General features: G+C 52.8%; 6 protein-coding genes across 6 annotated transcripts; 3 read left to right on the top strand and 3 right to left on the bottom strand.

Moving 5' to 3' along the window:
* Positions 1-6,353: 6,353 nt before the first annotated feature.
* On the bottom strand, positions 6,354-7,165 carry BO95DRAFT_189186 (uncharacterized protein). The gene has a single exon (XM_025580936.1). It carries the CDS (start codon positions 6,969-6,971, stop codon positions 6,561-6,563), a length of 411 nt encoding a protein of 136 aa, XP_025440528.1. The 5' UTR covers positions 6,972-7,165; the 3' UTR covers positions 6,354-6,560.
* Positions 7,166-7,969: 804 nt separating this feature from the next.
* Positions 7,970-11,597, top strand: ura7 (small subunit rRNA maturation protein UTP4). The gene is made up of 3 exons (XM_025590297.1): positions 7,970-9,372; positions 9,439-9,668; positions 9,728-11,597. Exons 1-3 carry the CDS (start codon positions 8,322-8,324, stop codon positions 11,492-11,494), a joined length of 3,048 nt encoding a protein of 1,015 aa, XP_025440527.1. The 5' UTR covers positions 7,970-8,321; the 3' UTR covers positions 11,495-11,597.
* A 179-nt stretch (positions 11,598-11,776) lies between these two features.
* BO95DRAFT_444573 (uncharacterized protein) lies at positions 11,777-12,724 on the bottom strand. The gene has a single exon (XM_025586912.1). It carries the CDS (start codon positions 12,236-12,238, stop codon positions 11,837-11,839), a length of 402 nt encoding a protein of 133 aa, XP_025440526.1. The 5' UTR covers positions 12,239-12,724; the 3' UTR covers positions 11,777-11,836.
* A 2,792-nt stretch (positions 12,725-15,516) lies between these two features.
* BO95DRAFT_189141 (uncharacterized protein) lies at positions 15,517-16,082 on the top strand. Its single transcript, XM_025580935.1, has 2 exons — positions 15,517-15,809; positions 15,877-16,082. The coding sequence occupies exons 1-2, from the start codon at positions 15,725-15,727 to the stop codon at positions 15,987-15,989; spliced, it is 198 nt and encodes a 65-aa protein (XP_025440525.1). The 5' UTR covers positions 15,517-15,724; the 3' UTR covers positions 15,990-16,082.
* Positions 16,083-17,470: 1,388 nt separating this feature from the next.
* On the top strand, positions 17,471-18,645 carry BO95DRAFT_444568 (alpha/beta hydrolase). Its single transcript, XM_025586911.1, has 2 exons — positions 17,471-18,063; positions 18,201-18,645. Exons 1-2 carry the CDS (start codon positions 17,617-17,619, stop codon positions 18,573-18,575), a joined length of 822 nt encoding a protein of 273 aa, XP_025440524.1. The 5' UTR covers positions 17,471-17,616; the 3' UTR covers positions 18,576-18,645.
* A 609-nt stretch (positions 18,646-19,254) lies between these two features.
* Positions 19,255-21,129, bottom strand: BO95DRAFT_189113 (uncharacterized protein). Its single transcript, XM_025580934.1, has 4 exons — positions 20,942-21,129; positions 20,593-20,881; positions 20,378-20,516; positions 19,255-20,322 (listed from the first exon to the last, which is right to left on the bottom strand). Exons 2-4 carry the CDS (start codon positions 20,741-20,743, stop codon positions 19,344-19,346), a joined length of 1,269 nt encoding a protein of 422 aa, XP_025440523.1. The 5' UTR covers positions 20,744-20,881; positions 20,942-21,129; the 3' UTR covers positions 19,255-19,343.
* Between the last annotated feature and the right edge of the window lie 6,565 nt (positions 21,130-27,694).

The raw sequence follows: 27,694 nt of genomic DNA, 5'->3' as shown, positions 1-27,694 counted from the left end.
GGGTACATCCCAAAGAGAAGCAAGGGAGAAGAAGTTACTCTGCCCATCAACTGTGGTGAGCTGAGAAGTCCATACCATGGCGCATCTTTTCTGGCTCCCTTTGATGCCTTGCTAAACAGCCTCAAACGCACGCGAGGTATATCCCCCTCCCCATAACTGTAGGCAAAGCTCGCCACTGGGCACAAAGTATACTCGAACGTCTTTATTCCCTCGGCCAAACATTTCATCCTCTCGAGCTTTGTCTCTGACAAGCTGTAAACTCAGCTTCCCCCAACCAACACCAAGCCCAACCTGAACCGCGATGTCTGTTTGCGGGCAGTGGCTGACAAAAGTGGCTGGTGGTGGACGAATTACCCGTGGTCCCCCTGCCTATAACATAAGCTCTGATTGACTTGCATCAAGGGAAGTGGATATCAGATCGGGTGGAACTGCCAATCTCTTTCAGCGACTCAAGGCACAGCTCAGCCACTCGAGGCTGACGCGGGATTGGGGAGGGAGGCAATCTCATCCGACAAAAGACAGCAGAAGTCACCATCGCATCCCTGTATGCTTTTTTCACTTATCTGGAAGTAACCTGTGTAATGTCCTTTCGAGTCGTGCCTGTTGGGCATTCTGAATAACATGTGCAGCATATAGTTACATTGTGTGCGTGGTAATTAGCCGCCATGTTCTCCTACGTAACCTGGTGCTTCTCCCATGGGGAGGGAAGCGGGAAGCATGGAATGCTAAACATAGAAACATCATCTTCTGCTTCTCTCTTAAACGCCCACAATTCATCTCGGTACCTACGGAGATTAGACACCCGGTGCTCCATATTGATGCATTAATATTGACTCTCGTGTACGGGTCGATGATTAGAGGATCAGCCCATCACCATTTAAATTCTAGAACACCATTCACCTTCCAGATTCTAGATAGCCTTTTCAATGTGTCGTCAGGGGTAAAAGGGCGGCTGAATTCAGTAGCGCGGAGCTTCGGTGTCTGTTTCCAACAGATTGAACAGTCTATAGTCGATCGTGGAAATGACTGCCCTCATCAGAGAAGAATCTATTCTACAGGTTACACATTGGTCAGTATACTCGTATAAGGAGTCATGAAAAGCGTACGGTAAATTATCATTTCAATCAGTCTGATATAGTACCGGCAGACCGAATGGGATAGGGGCGCCGGCCCTCAGCTTTAGCCGCTTCTCGACGAATGATTCAGCATCGCGGCAAACGATGGGGTCAAGCGGATCAGAAATCCGACAGATCCCGGTGGGAAAGAGAAAAGAAGAAAAAAGGTACGATCCACCGTGAGGAACCTGACATGCATGTTGTTGGCATACTCTCACTTCTTTATCACTGTTTATGCAAGGGTATTCCTGCCGATTGCAATTCACTAGACGACCCGCGGATGTAGGAATGACGCGGTGCTTTCCCCCAGCATGTTGCATGAACCTTTCGAGGATTAAGGACCTGAAGGGGACTGACTGACAAAGACGACTTCGATCTCGAAGTGTAGCGCGCGCGCGAGAGTGAGAGAATTCTCAAGATCTTATAGATCCAATCCAAGGCGAATGTAAGCGCGCGCTCCTTGCTGGGTACCTGCAGTGTCCTCCCTCCTCTCAGTTCGATCTACAACCGCCTCTTCTCTCTCGACCAAAACACCTTCATCCTGGGTGAACTCGCAGATAACACACATTCTTGAGGGCTGGAGGGATAGGGATCCCTGGTCCCTCTGTACTGCAACATCTGAGCATATCGATGAACACCATGATCGCCAGGCCAACCCACCGAACGGATTGTTACCCCCATGCCTCCCTTGGGATTCAGCTTGTGTAACCATTCATACCAACATCACAAACACAATAAACCATCACCTACGCAAGGGCCATATTCCTGGGGATATCCTTTATTTTGTGGGATCGCATCAAACTGGTCCGAAACCCAATTTGTATACGCGTCTCCAAACCACAAGCGCTAGAGGTTATGGAGGTAGTGATGGCGGGCTACCGTATTCTTATTCTCTGAGTTTACCGATTGTACGGAGTATACAGTATTGTATATATGGTTTCTTTCTTGCCTGCTTGCTCCATCAACGAGCGTCTTATAGGGAAGCGGGTGGACGTCTTGTGCATGAAGTATTATGTAGCTAAAAGCATGCGCAGTGGTGCGTAAGGTTTTGCCTGACATAACTATCAATCTTTACTTATATCATCAGGGAAGAGCTTGGTTCTGGAATACTCTTGTGTACATCCTAGGTTTGAGTATACAGAGTGCACGTACGCATTCTCCGGAGGTATCTTTCTCTCTTTTGTTGTTCTCTTTCCCCTTCCCCCTTAGTAGAGCTGTCAAAAGCCTTCGAATGTCATGCCATTTGCTCCCCGGCCCATGACTTTCTACCTCTTTCGAAGCACACTGTGTACAGTTCCAGTATCGGTGAATTTCCAAGCTTTAGTGTCCTGTACCATCTGAACACACCGCATTCGGCTCCATGAAATTTTACCAGCCCACTGCGGATCATGGGAATTTTTTTTTTCGCCTTACCTGAAGGAACCAGGACTTGGAACCAGGATTGATTTCTCAATTGAGTTCACTTGCAAAAAAAAAAAAGGAAAAATCTCAATCGAAAACTTTCCTCGACATAAGATCTTATTGTCTGAGCATCGCTGTCATGATCCATCGGAAAGCACCCACTGATGAACAAGCACATCACATGAAAAGTACAGTGCTTGTCGACGACCCGGGGCCACTGCGAAATCTTTCCAGGTTAAACTACCAGAGAAAGGAAAAGGCTGTTTTTTTTTCCTGCTAGCCAGCCCCGCAGTTCCGACGGAGTGGAGATCCACCCTTCGAAAAACCGGCCTTCAAGAAAGGACCCAAAGTGGGCGTTGGTCGGGGAATACACACACACAAACTAGCGGTAGCCCGGGAGGCAAACGGTTACGGTGAGTGATGGAAGTGGGCCAGGTGAAGCAGAAAGAAAAAAAAATTGAGGCCAAGAAAGAGGTTGAAGAAAAAAAAAAGGCCAGAAGATGGGGAAAGCCTGGTGAACGCGTCAGGTAAGCCCGGCTGGATTGGGAAATGTTCTGGAAGGTTCACAGAACATTTCAATTTCGATGTATAGCAACCGCGGGCTAGTCTGTATCACATTGGATTGCGCTGTCGACATGATTTGATACATAACCTCTGGTCGATCTTGATAGTCCTCTGGTTGTTCGATGGCTCAACGGAGGGTCTGTGATGGACTTAAAAGACTACTATCAACTCTTACCCAGGCGGGAGGGGTGTGACGAGTGTTTCCTTTGCGAATTAGCTGAATGAGCACATATTCGCAGTGAACGAGTTTAGTCTATTCATCGTTCTTTTCGGTGTATCTATCACATCCGATTGAGCCCTTACTTTGCCTCAATTGACTTCGTACCAGTACTATGGTACCGTCACTCGCTTAACGATCCACCCGGCCGGCCGATTTTACCTAATTATTCCTTAAGTCGGTATACAGTTTGTGGTGGTGGACGAAACATAGGATTGTCCGACGTTTTCTCTTTTGCTGAGCTTCATTCGTTTGGCGTCTTGATTTCGTCATAGAGTCCACTTCTTCTTTGCCTCCAACATCATGGGGGTGCGAGAAAGGTAACGATTAACTGCACACAACGCAAACATATGATTCAGACATCGCAAGGATGGATTGCCTGAGATCCTGTAGTATGTACTGAGCACTGTACTTAATCTTCACAGGTGGAAGTGATATCCACGTTTGCCATGGAGCCATTGATCAGATTGACGAATCGAGATCTGGCTAATTTGGATGAAATCCCCGGGCAACCGGTGACGCGAAATTCTACAAACGCCCATCGAGGCCCGAGACAATATAACTATTTCTGGTTAGGTTGGTTCGCGGCGCCCGAAGCAGCGGAGAGCATCAACCATGGGCAGGTTGGCCCTGCTCTTTTGTGACTCTCGTTCTTACCTAGTCTTGCTCGTTTGACAGCCAGTCGGGGATGGATGGGTCTCAGGCGGTGGTATTTCTGTCAGATCTGAACGGTATCAGATGTGACCCGAAGACAGATTACAGTGTAAGGGCCCGTCGCAATTACATACCGAACACAACGGGGCAAATGGTACATATTGTACGGGTGAACGATCAAAGATACAAGACAAGACACACACCGGCTCTAGATGCGATGGGGCTTAGCGCAGGATGGGAAGAGCGGGCCCGATAGTAGTGTAAATAAACGACTCCACATTTAACCCCAAGCCGAAATGCTCTAAATTAGCTGACTACTTAGTCAGTAGTGGTAGTATTATTCAGCGGTCACGGGAGGCCTCTCTGCCAATGAATGGCAATGAAGCAAGGGCAAGTGAAGTCAAGTCACTGACCGGTCAATGGTGGGATGGTTCAATTGATATCATCTTATTGATAGCTGCGCATGGCTTCAAATTTTATTGCAGACTTGTAAAACTCGAATTTTGTTTTCTCTATGCCTCCCTGTACCCGCCTCCTCCCACACCCACAAAACTCAGATCCCAGACGCGTGGAGTTGAGACGGGAAATGACCATCGATACTTGCCCACGCGTTTCTGTTAAGTACGTATTTCCTTCTTCCAAGGCGAATGTCGTCATTGATTGACTCGCGTCCCACGTTTCGGGGCCCCGGCCTGATGTCCGGATTTTATGAGCCATTGAAAGGAGATTGTTATTGGTGGCTGCGAGCAATGTGTTTTAATTTCAACATAACTCCCTAAAGGGGGTCTTATTCCCATAATTGTGGTTCTATGATATAGGTAACGATGAACACTTTTCCCTACACTGTATCCTCCTTCTCCTCCTTCAATCTCCCCTGGGAAGAGACCATTGATTGATTAATCTCCTGACTAACTGGACCTGTGCAAGGCAGACACGCCACGTTTCCTCAGCTTCAAGCTATTTCTCCCCTGTTCCATCGATCGGTTGAGTAATCAACAGCCAATTCCTCCCTCCGGACCAGCGGTCGTGCGACCATCTCTCCCCGAGACGTCTAAAAACAAAGTTAAGGGGCTTTCGAGATGACATAAATCGTGAAAGTCTTATCCGTGGTGCTTGGCGCAGATGCTGTGCAGGCCCTTGTACGCGCCATGATTTGGTGATCGCGTTCTCTCGCGCCTATTGCCAATTTGGCGTGTTCCAGTTCCAGTTCCAGTTCCAGTTCTTCCCCCTTCGCGGCATGACTATTCCTTGGTGGTTCTCCCGGATAAACCTGGCCCAGACACCACCCCAGAAGAAGCCTTGTATCTGCGTCCCGCCTTCCCGTGCCTTGCAAGTTACCACTAGTCCGGGAAGACAGCACCAATTCACGGTCGACTCACACTATATCCTTTGGTGCTGTGATATTTCGCTTGGCTAAGACCTGTGCCACTTACGGATCCTTGGAACCCGACAACTGCTTCTCTATTCCGCTTGCTTTGTTATCATTGAGGGTTGTACCGATTACAAGTACTAGCCATTTATGGAACCGGTCCCCGCTCCTCGGGGGCCTCTTCAGTCACCTTCCCGATCGAGGAATGACTGATGCCTGTCCGCCCTGCGATAACGGGCACTACTATGATCACATCGGTTCTAGCGGCCTGGCCCCTAGAGCGATCGCGGATGGCTTAATGGATGGATTGCCTATGCCACAATCCTGAAAGCAACTCCCTGGTCGAGTGGTTGGAGATTGCGATCGCTGCATGGACCCTTGTCAACCACGCTATTTCAGTCGCCGGAATACATTGCGACGACTCCGTGCTATCAGGATAGTAAGTTAGTATTGATGATCACATCTAGGGGAGGTCGACTGGGATCGAGCAGTGCCATGGTCATGAATTACAATGTGCGCGAATTTGAAGCATAAATGCCTTGCCAAATCAGCAAACTTACACCCAAGGACATGATACCTGCCCTAGGATTGGTATCATGTTACGGGTCTGCAAGCTGCAGTCGATGCAACGGTGGTGAAACGGATTAAGCCTTCTGAAAAGAGGACCAGAAGGACTGGCGTGTGTCGCTTGTTCCTTCCCTTCTGCCTTGTCTGTGGTCGTACTCGATGGTGGTCCGAGAATCTTAGCAGATCGCTTGTCATCCAATGAACCTGGGGTTTCACCTCGCGGAGCTATAGGTAAGCAAGTACTCGGTATGTTTGAGATCCTTTTGCGGCTCGGGAAATTATCCTATCTTTGTCTGGCATTTAAGGTTCACTTCGAGCCACGATTCTTCTGGGCCATGGGACTCAAGGGGGAGAGAGCGTGGATCGGTAGGATCAATGAGCCGTGATGTGTCTACTGTCTTCAGTTGACTGACGGTAGGTTTTACAACTTTGTCTTCAAAGAAGGAGTGGTGGTGGTGGTGGTGGTGGTGCGGCTCGGGCTCCTGCTTGGGCAAGTCCGACAGCGGCAAATCATGTCTGAATCTATGATCGTGTTCATCGGACTGAATACCCCGCATTGCCGCAGATCGAATCAGATGAAGGGTTGGCTCAGAAGGAGCAGAACCCTAGATTACCGTGGACTAGTCGTAGTCTAGCCATTCCATCCGCTAATAATCACCCTTCAGCTGAACATTCAAGAGAAATTCACCGGGGTCATTGAGTTAGGCCCACCATCATCATTGTGCCTTGCTGCTGACGGCGTCAGACTACAGGGATCATGGCTGTTTAGCATGTAATCCCTTCCAAGCTGCCTCTCATTACCTGCGTCTTTCCCCTCCTCCCCCCTTTTCTCATCCACGGCGGGTTGAAGGCGACGGATGCCAGGTGGTGACACTTCCCAACTCCTCTCTCCGACTTCCAAATATCTAACTCCACTTTCATCGTGCATAAGCCTTGGATGCCTTTTCGCCCCCTTCCCCTTCCCCCTAGCCTGGCTTGGTGGACAGGTGCTGTCAGTCTGCGATGCTAAATGCATTTGCCACCCCCATTCGATAGCCCAGTGCCTGCAAATTGCGTTCTGCGGATACTCGCTCTGACGTGGCATGCCCTTCGATCTCGAATGGACCTATCGATGTCGAGCGGTCCATGTCGATTCTCCTAGCCCAAGAGAGATACGGCCCTCGATGGCTCCCACGTCCCCATGCAGTCTCAATGGCTGTCTATATGTTCATTTCAGGCCCTGCTGGTAGACACTAAGTTGCTGTAAAGCCTCCGCCACAATTGATTTGTTCCGACGACATACATGCTTGTCATCATTCCGTGTGCATGGGCGGGTGAGCATGGGTCCAGGCCTTGCAATGATCCACAGCAGCAGACTAGGTGCTCACGACTGCATTGTCCCTTCGGAGCCTGCTGCCATGACGCTCACTTGGACAAGGTGTGAAGCTATTGATATCCTGCGTAGCCTTTTTGTATGGAGTAAGGTGAGGGCAGTCAACGTGTCGACGACATCTTTTTGATCTGACAAGCATACTTTGATTTGAAATACCCGATGAGTTTTATAGTGGAGGTAGCAAGTTCAACTGTATCTCGGTATGTAGTGTCAAGCGCTTCAGTCAACCGGGCAAGCAAGCTTTTACCTACTCCTGCGAGCACGGGACCTTCACTACCGTCTACAACAATATGTAGAATGATATACATCGATGGGTGACCAGCAAAATTACTATGCTGGCTCAGAATGCAGCTTGAAGATGCCTCATAGTAATCTCACTAATCGTCTGAATGCCAGATGCATCAGTGGTCTACCTCATTCCGGTAGTCTATAGCGGTTACCTTCACCACAACATATCCACACATATCCACCACGACCCAAGCAAGCTTCATCACCTAAACCCCACATAGAGAGAGCCCCAAGCTCATTCTATCTTTCAGCAAGTCTCATTCTTATATTACTCCCCAAGTTCATTGTACCTGAGCGCTAGTGACCGTGCCCCAGCTCCGGCACCGCGAGCGATGCACGTGACCCAAAGGCGCCGGTGGAACCTCCGCGGGCCGCGCTAAAAATCATATCCCAAAAATTTCCCCAAAGGGCCGCCAGCGAAAAAAAAAGTCTCGACTCCGGCTCATCAACCTCACCTCCACCTTTCAATCAGAACAGAATCCCCATACGGTCCATTTCCGGAAATGATTGCTTAAGCGGTCGGGCTCTACAAGTTGAGCCGGGCAGATTTCGTTTTTTATAACATCAACGAGAGAAAGGAAATCCTACGTCTTCCTCAAATCCTACTGCGACCCCCCCTATCGGAAATCGAGCCACGAAAGAAACACCGCGTCGCAGGCTTTATACGAATCGCGAAGGAAGGAACGCGCATATTGAGAACGAGGCCTTCCCCAATACCGCAAAGAAAGACCGACCCTTGAAGAGACTTCCGGGAAACAAGAAGAAATCGCAACCATGGATATCCACCGCTGTCGTTTCGTCCCCTACAATCCGCAAGCGATCAATGCGCTCGCCTTCTCGCACCCCCCTTCCGCCGAACTCGCCGGCCGGGGTGTGCCGACGCTGCGACTGGCGATCGGACGCGCCAACGGTGACATTGAGATCTGGAACCCGCTGCGCGGCGCCTGGTTCCAGGAGACGGTGCTGCGGGGCGGCAAGGACCGGAGCATCGAGGGCCTGGTGTGGACGCAGGACCCCCAGGAGCCCGGGCCGGAGGGCACCAAGCTGCCGGGCAAGCTGCGCCTGTTCAGCATCGGGTACTCGACCGCGGTGACGGAGTGGGATCTGGAGCAAGGGCGGCCGCTGCGCCACTCGAGCGGCAACTACGGCGAGATCTGGTGTCTGGCGGCGCAGCCGCGCTGGCAGGCCTCGTCGCGGAAGGGAGCGGCCAGCGGCCCCGCCGAAGGCGAGTATACGGGCCAGCACCTGGCGGCCGGCTGCGCGGATGGGTCGATCGTGATCCTGTCCACCGCCGAGGGGGAGCTTCAGTTCTTGCGGCTGATGCGCCCGTCGACCAAGCGGTCGCGCGTGCTCAGCGTCACCTTCCAGAACCGGAACACGATTGTGGCCGGGTATGCGGACAGCTCGATCCGCCTGTTTGATATTCGCAATGGCCAGCTGCTGCGCACGATCTCGCTCGGTAAGGGCCCCGCCGGCGGGACGAAGGAGCTGCTCGTCTGGTCTGTCAAGTGTCTCCCGGATGGGACGATTGTGTCGGGCGATTCGGCGGGTGAGATCCGCTTCTGGGATGCCAAGAACTACGCCCTTGTCCAGCGGATACAAGGTCATCTGGCGGATACGTTGGATGTCGCAGTGAGCGCGAATGGAGATACCGTTGTCAGTGGTGGTGCCGACCAGCGGACGGTCGTCTACCGGAAGAAGGATGGGGAGAAGAATGACAAGAGGGCTCGCTGGGTGGAGGTCATGCACCGTCGCTACCATACGCATGATGTCAAAACCTTTGCTGTCTACGAGACGAGAGATATTAGTATCGTCGTGTCTGGAGGTAGGCTTTGTCCCCTTCCATCGCTCTGTTCGCTATGTATCTTGATTGGCTAATATTGAGCAACAGGACCCGACGCTGCCCCTGTTGTCCTTCCCCTGCGCGAGTTCGGCAAGGAACATCACAGAAAGCTGTCCAGCTTGCCTCAAATACCCCAGCTTGCTTCATCGCCTTCGTCCCGACTGGTCATGAGCTTCTGGGATCGCGAGGTTAGCATCTGGCGCATGCTGCGTGGCCCCGTGTCGCATGAGATTCCTGACGGACAACGGCATCGCTTGGTTGGCAAGGTTTTGATTCAGGTACGAACGAAGACTCTTTGTCCAAGCCTTCTGGTTTTATGTGTCTAACAGCATGGCAGGGCGAAGAGAACATCACCTCGGCCATGCTATCCGCGGATGGAAAGATTCTGGTTGTCGCCACCAATTCTACTATCAAGGTCTTCGCCGTGCGTCGCCGCAAGGGTGACGAGAAGGGCACTCTCCGAGTCCAGAAGTTGGATGTGCCCCAAGTGCTCGCAGAGGATGGAGCCCGCGTGGTGACCGTGTCTCCCGACAGCCGGTGGCTCTGTGTCGTTCGCCCCAACAGCGCTCTCTACCTTGCCCGAATCCAACCCGCCCCTACCGCCCAAGAAAAGCCCCAGATCCTGCCCCAGCTTGTCAAGCTCAACCGGGCTTCGCGCCACCTTCGCTTTGAGAAAGCCTCCCACGGCACCCTCGGTGAATACGAGCGAACGGTCCGCTGCGTTGTGTTCTCCCACGATAGCAACGTTGTCGCCTCGGGCGATCTTTCTGGCTGTGTCGACACCTGGGTGCTGGAGCAAGCTGACGAGGCGGCCTCGAAGAAGAAGCCTAGCGCTGGATCCGACGACGAGGATTCGGACGACGAAGACGAATCGCCCGTCATCGAAGGCGAGCGGTGGAAGTATGCGGCCGCCGAGTCACCGATCCCGCGTCTCAAATCGGGCGTTGTCCTCCTCTCCTTCCGACCGGCCAACCTCGCTAAGACCAAACTTCTGACCAACGGCGACGCCGATAACAAGACGAAGAGCGGCAGCAGCGAAACCCGGCTCATGGCTCTGACGAGCGAACACCAGCTCGTCGAGTTCGACGCCGCGGAGGGCAAACTCTCCGACTGGTCGCGCCGCAACCCCAAGGCCTTCCTCCCCGCCGAGTTCCGGGGCGTCAAGGACCGCGCCATGGGCTGCGTGTGGGATCTGTCCAAGACCCGGGAACGGCTCTGGCTCTACGGCACCTCCTGGCTATGGATGTTCGATCTCAACCAGGACTTCCCTTCTCCCGAGGAACTCACCGCCGCCGCCGACATCCCTGCCATCACCAACACCTCCACCAACAACACGACCTCCACCCCGAACAAGAACAACACTAAGAACCAAAATACCCAACTCACCACGACCAACAACAACAACAACAACCAAAAACGCAAACGCGACCCCACCGAGGATGACTCGACCGCCGCCCGCACCACCAAGAAACCCAACAGCGGTGCCGGAGACCGCATGTCCCTCGCCCAATCCGACATCTTCTTCGGCACCAAGATGCGCAAGATCGTTGGTAATGATGACAACAACGCCGAGGAGATCTCTTTAGAAAGGGTAGCATCCCGGCCGCGTGGCCACAACAACGAGGACGAGGACGAGGACGAAGAAGACGAAGAGGAGCGCACTGCCCGGAATGAGGTCGCCTTGGCGCGACTCCGTCGCGAGCGCCAGGCCATCGAGACCAGCACCCCGATGAAGCGCGTCTCGCTCGGCGGTCGACAGGACAAGCTGCTGGCCGCCAACGCGGCCCACGACGTCGTCGACTCGCCCTCCGCCCAGAGCAAGCAGATCGTCCTGGCTTCCGGCAGCGCAGAGGACGGGTCCGCTATCAGCAAGACCCTCCCCGCGCGTCGCTGGTGGCATACCTACAAGTACCGTGATCTGTTGGGTATTGTGCCCCTGGGGAGCGGTAGTACCTACCACGCTGGTAGCGGGGATGCGCTATCGTCGTCATCGGAAGAAGAAGAGAACGAGGATGCGGGAGAAGGGTTCCTTGAGGTTGCCGTAGTGGAGCGACCGATGTGGGATGTGGATTTGCCTGGTCGGTACTTGAGGGATTATGAGTGAGAGGGTGTTTGCCGGAGTGAGGTTGGATATGATTTGGAAGAGACAGGGGGTTGAAAGAGTGTGAGTGAGGCAGTTTTGTCTATAGGTTCCGGCGCAGAAACAGTTCATAAATCAAGTTTTTTCTTCTTTTTCTCCAATACTCTCACTTTTCTTTTTTATTGAAATGTGTAGAGTAATTCTTGATTCTATTGTGTTCTATCAGTTCTTGGTCCGCTCTCATTGTATTGTTGACTGTAGCTTGTATGTGGAGTATGATTTAGACCAACTAACTCTATCTTGTTCATGTCATATTGCATACTATTCTCATAGGGAATGATCTAAAGCCACAGGCCCCCGCAAGAACTACCTTGGCCGTAAACTCTTACCCCTTCCCGCCATAGCCAGAGGGGTATGCTCACCATCGTGTGCACGTGTAGACATGTTAGCGGGAAATACATTGCGTCCGCAACCATGATCATGATACAAAAGGACCCCCCCAAGCCCGATCGGATCGTTCTCGATCTTGGACATACAACAGACAGGTAAAGTATGGATGCTTGCAACCGGGTTGGGAAATGCTTTGAGTCGAACGGCATATTTAGGCCCAGAACCAGAGAGAAAGCGAGCTCGGTTGCTGTGCCATTGGCAGTCGAAGCGAGAAGAAGGATAAGATGGATGAGAAGTCTTTGCCTGGCAAGAGGCTATCCAACAACAACTTTTGCATACGGGCATCGGAAGGAGAGATGGCTTACCCACCCAGCTCATTTCTTTCTTGCTGAGCTGGAACTGGTAAGCCACCGTGTTGCTTAGCAGGAGGTGTCTGGGTGGGTTCATCAATAAGCACTGGAGGTTACGAATCTTAGACGTACGTCTCAAGATGAGATACGGTGAAACATGGGTTTTGTTCTCGCAACAACCACAGGAATAGCCCCTTGACGCTGGCTGTCACCCTGGTATCCGCTCACTTATAGTGAAACAGAGGGTCATACAGATAAATCTACCTCGGTGTCAACACCCTCTTGCTCGATGGGATAGGAGGTTGTTTGGGTAGGAGACATGCATGTCCCTGGAAAACCGCACAGTGTGCATTGATGACAAAGCACGCGGCAACGCTGCTGCTGCATTTATGCACACAAGAACAGTCTCCGTACCTGCCCCCAAACAGCACCACACAAGTAGAACCCAAGAGCATGACCGTGACGCATCTAGCCTAACCAGGCCACCACAGTGTCTGCCTCCAGACAGCATGCCGCTAACCGAAGCCTTGCCTCGACAAAGAAAAAAAAAGGTACGTACAGTACCTACGGAGTAGATACATACGCATCGTCGTCATCACCATAATCATCAATATCCATGATTCGAGTGCATCACCACCCGTGACCGAACCCGCCAACCAACCAGTCCACCCAAACCGTGCAGCCTCACTCTCCGCCTGGCAATGCTAGCCCCAGCCCCGCACAAATAGTCCACCCCCTTTCGAGTCTAGCCCGGCCGGAGCCTGGAGCTGAAGTGGCCGCGCAGGCCCCGATGACTCAGGAATTAGATAATCCCATCCCGTCCGTCTCCATTCCACTCAGCACGCGAAAAACAATCTTGAACGCAGGTACAGTTGGCAGTTGCGCAGGGGGGGGGACCTGTCTTTCTTTCTTTCCCGACCCCATCTACCATCTATCAACCTTACAGCGTTAATCAGGAGCTGTGACACGTCCCTGCCTCCATCTTGGTCAAAGATATGCCAGCCCCGGGGCACGGGTTGTTTTCCCTCCCATCTGGCGGTGTCGAGGGTTCCGTCCCTGGATCGGGGTAGTAGTTCGTTAGTTGGTCCCAACTTACGCGGACAAAGATACGTTCATCTCTACGGAGTACACTGCGCAAGACTCGAAGCCCGGAGCAAGTAGGGATGACATCCGTCTTGTCCCGGACTAAAGCGTGGGCATAGCCTAAGTTAGCGTCCGTCAAGATAGCGGTGAGATCACATAGGGGAGATGCCCGGGGGGCATGGGGGCATGGAATCATCTGATATCGTGTAATAGTGACTATGTAGGAGGCATGGGTACTAACCAACTACTAGTATGGAATCAAGCCCGGGCTTTTCTTGATCCCCTCCTACCACACAAAGTACTGTGCGTGCTCCAAGGTCGTCGTGATTCGCGTTGCTCAGAGAGTATTAGTTAGGCGAAGCTATACTGTACAGTACAGCGCTTAGTCTAGGTCTGGCTGTCTATGGCGGGGGCCCGGTTGGGTTTCGGGGCCTATTTTAGGTACACCTTCAGAGCAATGGGGGCGGGGAGGGGAGGTGCTGCGTAGCTTGCTAGCTTGAGCTACTGAGCTAGCTAGCTAGCTGGTCTAACCTATGTGTGTGTCTTCCTGTGCTGGTGGCTAGCTTGGTTCTATTGTATGATAGCACTAAGTATTCAATTTCTGGCGACTGCAAGGTAAGGTGGTACAAGTGCTGTACATATATTGCACGCTACACCGCAGAAACGGCCAGCCCGTTGGAGAAGTAGCATTAACGTTCGGTTTGCACCGGACCTTTCCAGTGGTCCTTTCCAGTATTGCAGAGTATGGCCACCAGCGATGTAGCCCGTTTGGGAAGATGACCGAATAATCAGATAGTAGCTAAGACTCCGAAACTATGAGTACGAAGTAGGTGATAATCGCGCAAACTATGGAAAGCTAGAATGGGCGCACGGCTGCCAGACCTGGTTGAGGTATCCGGGTCAAAAGGCCCGCGGCAATTGTATGAGAACAGCATCACTATTGTCAATTGTCTGGGAGATGGGAGGGGACGACGATCCCTTCACCGTCACTCAGGTAGCTGGGTAGCATCAGCCGTGGAGATGGGGATAATCATGATGATGATTCTGATGATGCGATGTGAAGCTGGCCAGACCACTGGGCAGGCAGGTAGGTAGGTAGGTATCCGGAAGGCGGTGTTACTATTTTGGTTGGGGTGGGAGTCTGACTAAACGGCCAGGTGCTCTGCGACTGTCTCTTCGGTCACGTGATCGAGAAAGTGGCTGTTATGAGCTGTAATTGACGGCTTGAAAACGTCGCCAGCACCAATCATATTGTCTCGCTGTCTGTTCTATACGGTCATCTGCTGGGGTTGGTCGCCCTCCCGTGACCACGACAGGTAAGGCGGGACTCCAGACCAGCACCACACCCTGGACCCAGTTCATACAGTAACGTTATCTGTTGGACAGCAGACTGTCTCAGCCTCCATCCGCGCCACAGCAGCCTCTCTATGTCCAGGCACTGGCACTGGGTAGCAAAAGGGGGTAGTTACGAAATATGCTCAACTCAGAATCAGGCGGTGCTCAGGTTTCCTGTCTAACACAAGTGTGGCTGGTGCCCGGGCAATAAGGCTCACTCTCACTTACTCCTACTCACCTCCTGGGCTATGCTTAGGTTAGCTGTCGAACCCAATGGGTCGGTCCCTGAAACCGCCCTTTCGCTGGGTGCTTCAAGTGACGAATCATCCGGTTTGCTGCCTCGTCCCCATTCGGGCTCGGTTTGCCCCTGGCAGCCTGGGCAGGCAGCACGGTGGAGCCTGGACGCTTCGATGGGGATTCCAGACATCCGATTCTCTGTTGGTTGGTTTCGGGTCATGACGTCTGGATTGGGAACTGGGGATCGACGATGCTTTGTAAAGCGTAGATACAGTGCATACAGCATGGATGGAGGATGATGGGCGATGGAGCAGGCCAGGCGGGCCCGGAGCTTCTTCCTACTAGTCGCTCTGCAAGATGACCGATCTGCTGCCATTTCTTCCTGGGTTCGTAAAACTCGGGGGAAACGATTCGAGATTCGATTGGGATCCGTTTTTGGCATTGCTCCAGGCCCCCAGTCCAGATTGGTTTCTGTCTATTTCCCGATCACTTATACTTCTTCTGCTACCGTGGGGAGGGAAACATACAAAAGGCCCCCATTGTCCTGCCTTTCATCCGTCTTGTCTTTTCAACCAACTACTACAGCTATTCACTACACTACACTACATCTACAGCAAACTACATCACTTCTGAGTTTCTCTTCGCTCTATCTCTTATCCTTCACTACCTTGTGATCTCCCTACCTGCGTGCGCCTCATCGTTCTCCTGGTTATTGTGCCTTGCTCAGCCACAGATCAACCAGCGTACATATATCTCCCAGTACTTCCACTTCAACCCTCCACTTCTCATACTATCCACTCCAATCACTTCATCTACTTCTCCCAAATTCAATCTCGTGTACAATTCGAAATCCAACAAAATGCCTCACAAAGTCAGCGACTCGACCTCATCTCTGTCCAGCAGTGGCAGCAGCGGGAACGGTGTTAGGGTGACGGACATGCGAGGTATGTCTAGATCTTATCTCCGTTGCTCTTCTTGCATCGAGGACTAACCACCAATCCCCCGAATTAGGCTCGCATGCTGGTCCCCGTCGAACACAAGCTCCCGTCATCATCCACAACCAGGGAGGACAAATCTACGATGAGACGAGACCTTCCGACTGGGATAAGCAACGGTGGAAGTGAAAGTATTGTCTTGGGTACCTCGGGACAAAGAACAGCCTCCTCCGAAGCACTGCTGGGCAGTTAGCTTGCTGGAGGGTTCGGCTTGGGCAATTTGTCGCCGGGACCGCGGGTTATCCGCGCGGCTTCAATCTCCCACAAAGTGAGGCGGACCGATCGACGGCGTCTGTTTCGTTCTCGACCGACCGATGATGCTTACTCTCGCCATTCTGGACTCTTCGTCACCGCAACTGTGCACCTGCCCCCTTGACCATGGTGCATTGTGCCTGTCGCCTTCGATCTCCGCTGTTTATGGCCGTCCGTTCACTTTGGAATTGTTGTTCCGGACAATCGCCTGCATGTTTCATTATTTCTTTTGCTGCTGTACTGTACATTACTTGTGCCATATCTCGGGTTTTGGTGTTTTTGCTCCAGAACATCGCTTGCGAGGGGGTTGCCCGGGTGCGACCCTTGTCTGTCAGCAACCTTCTAGAACTAGGGCTATCTTCCCTAGGCCGTGTGCCCGTGGCTACTTCGACATCTTGTTCTTGATTTCTTTTCGCTGCCCTTTTTGCCAGTTTTGGTGTTAGGTGTTTCCTACCGGACTTTGGGGAGTTGTGTTCCGATTATGCCATCTCACGCCGCATCATGTCATGTCATGTCACTCCTTTATTTGCTCGCTTCTGCATTTCGCCTATGCGGAAGCACGAATGCCGCAACTGCCTGCTGCATGCAGTACTCATGACAGTCTGCGATTGTCGAGGTGCAGCAGCAGCAACAACAACAACAACAGCGCTGGTCGCATACAACCAACACAACCTACCCTACGATGTACTATACCTGTTCTGTCTGACATGACGGGATGCTGTCAATCGCTATTTAGCTGGTCACTGGACTCTGTTTCGATAAGGGGATGGATCTGTATCATATGCTGATTTCGGGTTGTGATATTACTGTATTGTACTACTTTCTACAATATGAACTGACTCTGCAAAGATGGGCCTTGTCATACTAGTCGCTAAGTAACTGATTCGGGTATTGAAATGAACCCTCCCCGCCTCTTTCTCCCTCTCTCCCCAAACCCCCTTCCACACTGCATCTCAAGTAGACAACTCCTTTAACCAAGCAACCCTCAAGCTCCCCCACGCACAATAGACAAACCTCTACCATTGGCAGGGGAGCCCAGCAGCCATGGCCGACGCCGTAAGCACGATTCCCGAACCGTAAAACCCAACCAGACTAAGGAATGAAGCTAAGCTGCGGGGGTCGAATTTAGACCATCTCAGCTAACTACTGTACATCATCCCCAAGCTACCGATATCATGATCATAGGCTGCAACCTAGAGAGCGAGGGGGTAGTTAGCACTAGGGTAGGGCCTACAGCCCCATCCACACTCCACTGCGCTATCAGTATCACATACATAAGCCATCGACCAAGCCCAATTCCCCTTCTCCAAGACCCCGCATCCCTCTTATCATACTCACCGAGTACAGTGCAGTAACCCCCCTCACATATCATACTCCCACCAGTCTCTCTCCCACCTTGGAAAAAGCAGCATCCCACTGCAGTCCCCAATCCCTCACCACAATAGCCAGACCAGACCAGACACAACACCCAAAACATCCACACCCGAAGAACCCCCCCCCAAAAATGTCCCCAATAATAGCCTTCATCCCCGGCGCCTGGCTCACCCCAGCCTTCTACGAACCCTTCCTCTCCACCCTGACCGAAACCACCGCCCTCCCTGTCGAACACATCCCCTACCCGTCCCTGGACCCCAACCCCAACCCCAAGCCGGGGGACCCAGCAACAGCCGCCGCAACCGCCGACGTCCAAACCGACACAACCGCCATCCGCACCCGCCTCCTCACGCTCATCGAATCTCAAGCCCGCGAGGTCATCCTCATAATGCACTCCTACGCCGGGATGCCAGGCGCGGCCGCGGCGTCCGGGCTGAGCAAAGCCGCGCGCCACCGGGCCGGAAAGCCCGGCGGCGTGGTGGGCATGATCTTCGTGGCGGCGTTTCTCGTGCCCGAGGGGGTGAGCTGTGCCGGGTTGCAGGGCGGTGCGCTGCCCCCGTGGATTCTGTTGGATACGGTGTGTCAACCCTGAATCCCCAAGCCCCAGCCCCAGCCCCAGCCCCAGCCCCAGCCCCTTGAGACTATCTTTCTGGATGGAGAGGGAGGGAGTTCGATGGGAAAGTGGCTAACACCACCCTCACGACGGGGAACCAGCCCGCCCCGCAACTCAACTACCCCGACGACCCGGTGGGGAATTTCCTGCCTGAGGCCCGGGGGATTCTCCCTGAGGCAGCTCTCGAGACGTATCTCCGGCCGCACGCGACCCGGGCGTTTACCTCCCCGCAGCCGGCGCCGGCGTGGGCGGAGGTGGAGGCGGAGACACAGACACAGACGACCGGGTTGGCGTTTGTGGTCACGGCCGCGGATCGCGCCGTGCCCCGCGAGGCGCAGTATGCGATGATGGCGGCGACGGGGCGGGAGTGGGTCGTCCGCGAGATCGAGTGTGGTCATTGTGCGCCGTTTGTGGGGGAGGAGCGCATTGCCGAGACGGTGCGCGTGGTGGCGGAGTTGGTTCGTGGGTTTTCTTAAGAGGTTTGCGGTCTGGGTCTGGGTTTTCTTTCCAAGTTGTTGATTGAGGGGGATGGGGCGGGTATATGGTATAGTATATGGTGTGGGAGAGGGGTGAGGGGAGAAGGGGGAGGGGTGGAGTTCCACTGTACAGTTGAGTTTACTGTGGTTGATGGTGTGATAGGGAGGTGCTTCCTTGGTGCCCTGTACTACTACTACTTCCTATTAGTTGGGGTTGTGTACGTATGGTCCTGTTCATATTTGAGTATTCTGGAGATGAAGATACACGTTCGGATACTCGGGGGCGGTGGGGTCTGATCCTACCGGGGGTATTGGGTTCTAGTCTGCTACTGCATTGGGATGATCTCGATGTATCTATTCCCCCGTGCTGGATGGGACAGAGAAGGAGAGGTGGTGGATAAGAAGGTTTATCAGCGAGGTCATGCAGTATATCGATGGCTTGCGAGTTACAGTCCTCATGTACTCCGTGGCTGATACGAAGTGTGCTCGCTATGAGCATTAGATCGGTTCGTTGGATGGTATCCATGCTAGATACATACTAGCAAGCCGATAGATCAGAGCTGGACTGATGACGGTGGTCTGTCCAAATGCGGCGTAACTCTACGCACTCCAGGCTGTACAGGCAGTGCAAGTGCACCCTTTACCTGGAGAAGCCGTGTCTCGTACAAGAACCAGACATCATAAACATCCACTCGAACGGTGACTCGATTCGATTCTAGATCGATCAACCAAACTATCGTACATGTACACAGCACAACCCACCCCTAACTAGAACGACAACGACCCCAAGAAGTCCGTCGCATTCAGACTCACCGGCAACTCAGGCTGCACCACCTCCACCTCCTCCTCTTCGTCCTCCTCCTCAAATTCCTCACCTCCCTCCCCACCGCCCAACAACCCCACATGCATCATATAACCCACCAGCGCCGCCACCCCGCCCACGACCACCGCCACCGACAACCAGACATCCTTCTTATACCCCGTGACATACTCGGCCAATGCGGTGCGCTCCTCCCCGGACAGATCCGCCTCCTGGGAGTGCGCGATCTCGCGCATGCGGGTGTTGGCGCGGATATCCCGCCAGATGGGCGTCGCGTCCGCCACCGTGTTCCACAGGGTGTTGCCCACCGTGACCCAGCGGGGTCGCTCGGGCTTCCGCCACGGTAGGCTGGCCAGCCCGGCCTCGCGCTGCATGCGCCGCACCCACTCCACCACCCGCGGCGCCTTCTGCCGCAGCGCCTCCCCAAGCCACGCATCCTGCAGACTCTCCGGCCCCAGCGCCGCGAGGCTCCCGTACCCGAGCAGGAGACAGTCGACACTCGTGGGGCGGTCCCCGCCGAGCAGGTAGTTCTTCTGGGCCGGCTGCAGCATCGCCGCGAGGGGCTCGAAGGCCGCCGCTGTGACGGCCTCCATGCGGAAGCGGTGGGTCGTGGCCAGGCCCGAGGTGATCGTGGGGGCGGCTCTGGGGAGCGGGAGGGAGGCCGGGAGGCGCCCCGCGGCGACGGCGGCCGAGTGTTCGCGCTTGCGGTCCTCCTCCAGGGCGACCAGGTCCAGCGACGAGAGGCCGAGGTGGTCAGAGGCGCGCTTGGCGGCGGCGCGGATCTGCGGGGGGATGAGCCAGGTCGAGGGCCAGGTGAGGATCTGCGAGGAGTAGGCGGGGAGGACGGAGTTGTAGTAGTTCTGGCTGGTGACGTAGAGGGAGAGGGCGAGGAGAGGGGGGAATTGCGTGTCGAGGAAGGAGGTGAATCTATTCGCGCTTCAGAGTTTTGGTCAGGTGGTGAGGGGTGGGGATCAAAACGTACGCGATACTGTCCGCGCGATCGAGTCCGGTCAATTCGGCATCCAGATCCCAATCGCCCGCGGAGTATTGGCGGAGATAGTCGACTATGTTGCGGAAGCGGGAGACCCAGGTGTTGCCGTTTCGGAGGGCAGGGAGTTCATCTATTTGCGACAAGCAACGTATTAGTAAAGTCCTCTCGAAACCTTTGACGCCTTGGGGGAAGCCCGGACGACTCACTTGTGGGAGACACCGAGGGATCGCTACTTGCGACGAGCACCCACGCGTCCTTGGGTAGGGCGAGAGACAGATAGGCAATGGTCGCCAGACATTGCGCATCGATGGACGGCAGGGAGAATGCCGGCCCCCAAACATGGAGTTCTAGCACCATCGTATCTTCCGGAGGCTTCACGCGCGTGTGCCGATGGATCGTCCGGACGAGCTGTTGTGGTGCTGGTGCAAAGGTGCATCGGACTTGTTGATCACGGCCGATCACGTGCAGAATTCCATATCCTGCACGATCCCCAGCCTCAGGCATCGATGAGCTGTCGGGTGGGGCTGCGTATGGATGCCTGAGGCAGCTACTCACATGCCGTGCTCATCTACTCGTTACCACTAACTTATCGATCATCCAAGGCATTCCCCGCAGGTAAGATTGTCACAAGTAAAGAAGAGAGGGAGATGCATGAGTACATGATCAGCCTCGACTACCATCTCAAGTAGATTAAGTACGGTTTCAATATGGCGTTATCGGGGCCTCTCTTCGCATAATGCCCCATGATAAACTCGATAAGACAACGAAACATGGAGCCCGGTGATCAGATCATTGACCCGGTGGGATGAGCGACTTTCATCAATTCCATCCCCTTTCCACGGCCCGTGCCTCACCCATACCATCAAAAAGCACAATCAGGCTGCAGAGATCCGGTAATTGAAGCCCACGACGCGAGCACCTCATCTCCCTCTCTTGGCGCAACCTGGTATTGTTAAACACTTATCGATAAAGACGCCATCGGAGGAGGGGGAAAGGGGGCGTTGGCAGGGACGACGATCGAATGATAAGCACCCAGCACAAGATAGACACCGGACCCCATCACCCACTACTCATCTGGCGATATGAGTATGACAATCCCAACTCCCGTCTCTTCCCCAGGCGATCGATAGTATCCCACGGCAAAAGAAATTACTACGTAGGAAGTAAGGAGTACGTTGGTTAATTGATAGTGGTGTACAGGACATCCTAAGCTGCTTCCTGCTCTGGCAATGCGAATCCTCTGTATGGGAAATTGCAACGAACCATCCACACTTCCTGAATCGACGAGCCGCAGGGCAACAACGCATCAACGCAGTGGCGCTTCTTTTCTAGTTCGGAGCGCTTAAGGAAGAGGAAGACGTAAGAAGAGAACGTGAGAGGAGGGATTGATTTCCGGCTTCTTTTTTTTTAGGGGGGGGGGGCTCTCCTCCCATTTTCCATAACTATACCCTAGGTAAACATCCACACCTAGTACCTAGAGGGGGTAACATCCAGGGACTCCCGATCAAGGAAAACTCAATTTCCATTCCCGTCCATACATTGGAGCACATGGCGATGGCATGATATCCGTTTTGCAATGGAGCAGAGTGCGGGTAGGAAGTGGAACGTGCCTGGGCCGCAGTTTGTTCAAGGAGGGGTGTGGGAGAGAGTAAGTGGATTATGGTTGAGAGACTGTGGGCATTGAAGGAGGGGGAGGGAACTCTACCAGGAGTCTAGTACAGTCGAAGTGGCGTTAAACCGAATCAGGTACAGTATCCCCCTCCCCTTCAGGTCCCCGCGTTCAAGTGCCAGGGTCAGGATTCAGGTCGGGTCAGTTGACCTGCGTTCGGACTTGCCGGGCTAGGCACGCACCATTTAGACTTAGTATGTGGTGGTGGTGGTGTCGTGGACATGGGACGTGGTCGACTCGAGAAAAGAATCAAATAGGTCAGGGTAGAAGATTCCCCAGTCCGGAAAACAAGGACACAGGACGTTTTAGCAACGGTTCAACCAACTCTCCCCCCGCCTCTTGTTGTTCGCAACCAAGGAACTGGAGTAAACTTGGTCCAGAAGTGTGGACTACTGGAGGGAAGTAGATGCTGCCTGCCATCGTGGGTTTTTACACTTCTGAGCTGAGTAACAGCCTCCGGGCAGTGACGGTAGCTTATCATGATTACATCGTCAGGTTGCCCTATTCAGATCATCGACGGCTCTCGGACCCATGCCATACATATGCATGCCAATAAATAGTGCAGGTGGGTTAGATTAGCTCGTTCGACGTTATGGATGTCATGAGTGACTCAGTTCCGTATCAATTATAGCGATAATAAACATAACTATTATGACCATAAGCCGGAACAAGGACAGTGCAAGACTAAGTACTCTCAGCCTGATGAACAGCTCCCCCTCCCTCCCTCTCCCCTCCCTACGGACCATCACCGTATCAGGAGCGCTCAAGGCACGCCACCTCGGGAGAGCTAGGGAGGGATGTTCGCCTGCGCGACTATTGAATTTGAGACTCCGCCATGGAAAAAAGAAAATACACGGTAAAAGAAAAAGGTACCAGTTCCAAGTTGCCCTCAGCTTCCCGACAAGGCCCCAACTGTCTGTCACCCACCCAGTCAGGATCATGATCTCGTAATGGTGATCATAATCATCACCATCGTCATCCGCTCGGTCGTTTGAGTCATAACTCCGCTTTTGGCTGGTTTCAGATCGTCGCTTGGGAAGCGGGGGAATTAGATAGAAGGAAGGAGGGAAGGGCTGCTTCCCTCAGCTATGGTATCATGATCCCTGTCCGGCCGAGCATCTGTCCGTCGATCCTCAATCAACGCAAGGGAACAGCCCCGTTGTCTCGCAGTCACCACACTTACCACACGACCAATAGGACTGTGTCGTCTTACAATGCGGGATTTACACTGGTTTACAACAGGATGTTCCAGGTGTCAAAAGTAGTAATAAGTATGGTCAATCTCATTAGCGATGTCAAATCGCGCGCGCAGTTAAGATGCGATATGCTGGTGGGTATATTAAGTCTATTATACATGCACGTGGAATCAAAGATGAAAAGCTCAGACCCTCCGAAAGACGAAGATAAGGAATCAAGATGATACAAGAGGATTGGGTCGAATGAGAGAGAAAAAAAGGAAAAGAAAAGAAAAAATTCCCCCGATGATTAAAATGTAGGCTGAGATGCAAAGTGATCCCATCCGCCAATAGCAATGCATGATGGTGAACATCACCACACGGATTAGCGCATTGACATCAACAGTGGTTGATGTGAGAGGAGGGGTCAGTCCCGGCAAATCCAGGCAGGATCCGAGACTACTATCTCACATGGGAACCCGAGCGGGCGGGAGTCGTGTCGTCACCGACTCTTGCGGGGTTGCTGGTGGAAATGCTGACTGACTGCCCAGTCCACGGTGACTGACAAGGCTGCCGATTTTGGAACCCACGAGTTTACCGAGTGACCCGCCAAGGTCCAGATGAGACACATGGCCTTCCGTTTGGCAACAGTTGCAGGTTCGGTAATTCAGGCGGCAGGGTCCGCTGCTCGGTCCACCGGACACGTAAACCGTGAGTGATGATGTGTTGATGTCGCAACATTTAAAGCGCAATTGCTGATAGAGGAAATTGGAGCAGAGCGCCTGCGCTCGTCTCCAGGAAGATCGTCTTGGGTGGAGAAGTAAATATATCGGCAACAGATAGAGAATCGGTTCAGATGCTGTCGCGTAATCCCAGAATAGGTAAGATCCCGAAAGATGATGAAGAGGGGGGTTGAAGATAGAATGAGGTGGTATTGAAGCGTGTCGAATAAAAGGCGTATGTGGTAAAAAGCCGTAGTGCGAGTCCCAAAAACGAAATCGTCATATCCATGCCAAAGGGTGCAGCTCCCATATCATGAGCGATTCGAACCGGCCCGCTCGATCGAGATATTCATCAAGGCGGAGCAGATGCGATGGAGAGGAACCGGTCCGAATCAATTGGTCGTCAAGTTCATATCGAGATGGTACACCCATTGTTTACTTGGGGAGCGGGGGAAGAGGTCCCTTTGGCGGAGGGCCAGGGCAGGGAGGGAATTGAGAGGTACCACCGATGGAAGGCATTGTGATGTAGTTGTTGAGAATAGGTGTGGAGATGGTAGTCGAGATGGTTGATGGTGGTGGTGTTGAGGCAGAAGATGGGGAGTGTCTGCGCAGCGGTAGTAGTGGGTTGGTAGTGGTGATGTTTCTTTGAATAGTTTCAAGATCTTTGAAGTCTAGGAAAGAAGAGGAAAGGAAAGTCTCAAAAGCGAGGTTCGAAGGTGCCTAATATATACACTTGAATCTTGCTCTGTCGCGGTGTTATTTTTCTTTTCTTTTTTTCTTTTTTAGAAAATTATTTTTATCTGCAATAATTTTGTTTTTGATTTTCTTTTTTAAATTCTATCTGGGCGAGAAAAAAACACCGACTAAGAATGATTGGCGTTCAACAACAGCGCGCGCCAGGTAAGAAAATCGAACGCAAAAAAAAATAAAATCAAGGGAAAAAAATACCCCCAAAGTCAATAATATTAAGGACGTACCCCCTGTCGGGAACAGGAGCTGAGCTCCACTCGGACAGAAGGGAAAAAACCGAACTACGTCAGAATCTGACGGTTCTTACACTAGTGCCATACCGGGTGGGATGCCAGATGGGAAGCAGATGGGAAATCCGATGGGGAAACCACCCCCATTCAGGAAATCCCACGGAAATTTTCTAGAAGTTCTTCTCCGTCTCCTCTCTCCGTCTCTCCCTGTCCCACTTTCGGCTGCCCGGGGTTTGCAGCACTACGTTACTAAGGACTGGGAGGGAGGGGGAGGGTTTTTTTTCGCCTCCCCCTTTTTCAAACTTGCTCCGCAGGTTTCATTATTGATTGACTTCGCATGAGATTGCGTAGTGAGAGCTTAATCATCATCATCAGTCCCAGACTCCCCAAGGCTGTTGCAGAAAGTCTGGGTTCTGGTTCAGTCTCAAACCAAATGAATGTGTCGGAGGTACCCGACCGATACAAACAGACAAGCCCAGACAGACAGACAGACAGACAGACAGATGCAGTAAGGGACACGAAGTCAATGGCTTTGTGACCTCTGGTACTGTACGAAAGGAAAAAGAAGTCGAAAAATCTTCCATGCGACCCAACAGAAAACAACATTTACATCAAACAAAAGGGAAATCGAAACCGACCGCCAGGCTGGCTGACACCCACCGAATCGATCATTTTCTGGAAGGCAGTTCAGGGCAAAGGAGAAAAAGAGGCACCCACGAACGACCCACCCTCCTTGCTAAGGTGAGTTTCTGCCGCATGTCAATCAATATTGTTCGCCTTTTAATGTCCTTCCGCCATGTTCCAAGCCTAGGGGGATGTCTATCTCTTGCTCTTTTGTTTTCGACTTCTTCCACCACCTTCGACCAGCGCTGGGCCCGAGAGATTTACCTAGTACTTACTGTGTGTCGACTTCGCGCTTCCCTCTTCTTCTTCTGCCCTTGAAGAAGGACAAAACGCTCATTGGCCCTAGCCGTTATTAAGCCCCAGTTACGTAAATTACCTAGTCGATGGGAAATCGTGAAGAAATAATTACCGGCCGGTGTCGCGATGACTCAACCTCATCATCACGAAATGAACGATAAGACACCACGGCCGACCGCACTCCACAACTATACAGGATATGTGCGCATGCTCGCGCCCTCGCGCTCAGGCAACCTCAATCCCTGATTTGCGTATGATAGGCTTACGGGATTGGGGGCTAGTCCTGAGTCTCCTACCATAACGACACGTGCCAGTTCGTAGATCCTCTCGGGTTTGGATGGGGTTTAGTGTTCACAGTGGACAACAAATGACAAGAAAAAAAAAGGCTGCAATGGAAGAAGCAAAGTTGGGGAAACAGTATGGAGTTTCCAAGCGATTTCCCCCCGCCTCCTTCCACTAACTTGCGGCTGTTGCGCGAGGCAGCCTGCTTTTTTTTCGTTGTTTCCTGCGTGTGATCTCTCACACACGGCCGTACTGTACTTGGTACTTCAAGAGGAAGATCCTAGCCCCAGCCAGAGTGCCGGGTCCGGGTTTACCGTCGTTTCTTGCCCATCAGCTCTATCTTAGTCGTCCGATTGCCCAAGCCACATCCACACAATCCTCATCGGATCCTCAGACCTTGGTTGGCAAGCCTTCTGCCTTCTTGCTTACGGCAGTACAACCTGGCTGGGTTCTACTGTGTTTCTTGCAGCCTTACGACTGCGAAGTTCGACGTCACGCCCGCAGTAAGCATCGCGATCTCGATTATGATTGTTGAGGTGGTAAGCACAAGTGACCAACTATAAGAATGACTGCATAACAGATATGAATTGTGGATAGTGGATAGCTGAACCACTGTGCATGAGTAGTCGAGCTGTCTCCGAGACCGGTTCCCCGTCCTTGCAGCCCTAGTCAGGGGTGAGAGACTGACGCGAAGACAGATAAGATGGGTTCGTGACTGTAAACCATGCAAGCAGCAAGAGAGAGTGAGACAAGAGAGCGAGTCATAATGACAGGTCGTTTCATCGGGCCAGGGGGAGGCGAAAGTTGCTGCAGTGCACGGAGTAGCCGTACCCGAAACGGTTTAGTCGTGGCTTGCCGCGCATCGTTTCAGGGGCACCACCACTTAGTAAGGTACGAGTTACAGCTTGAACCAACCAACCACCCACTTATTGTAGCAGCCGCATTTGCAGCTACGAAGTACGTAGCGAGGAAGACTCCAGACATTGTCGCGAGTCAGTAGTTCGTTTCCCCTCTATCCCACTCTATTCCGTCCCAAATCCCCAACGCATACCCAAAACACAGTTCCTGTTTTCCGATTCATCTCCCTCGCACACACGCACAACAATAAAGTAAAAACCTGCCAAACGAACAAGCCTCCTTGCATCCAGGAACGGGACTAGAACAAATCTCACGAACCTAATGTTAGTTACGTGACTATGGAGTACATAGAGTACAACGTCCCCTGTCCACTGTCTCCAGGAACCTCGTATTATCGAGCTCCCGGGGTACGTACATAGTAGAAGGAGGGGCGGCGGCGGCTGAGCCTGAAGGATTACTATGCGATTAAGACCTGTCCTGTCGCCTGTCGCCTGTCGCCTGTCGCCTGTCACTACGTACCTCCAGTACTGGTGGTACCCAACAGCAACAACTCTTTTTGCAAAAAACTAACACTAACACTAACACTAATACGAACACTAGGTGAGCTGTCTCTCACTTCCCCCAGGATTTCCTGGTCATGGCTATGGCCTATTTCTCTATAATTATCAATAGTGTCTCAAGTCTAAATCTGACGGATGGGG

The sequence above is a fragment of the Aspergillus brunneoviolaceus genome (assembly GCF_003184695.1).
Source record: "Aspergillus brunneoviolaceus CBS 621.78 unplaced genomic scaffold BO95scaffold_48, whole genome shotgun sequence".
Classification (NCBI taxonomy): Eukaryota; Fungi; Ascomycota; class Eurotiomycetes; order Eurotiales; family Aspergillaceae; genus Aspergillus; species Aspergillus brunneoviolaceus.
This window is presented reverse-complemented; position numbering and strand designations above follow the sequence as displayed.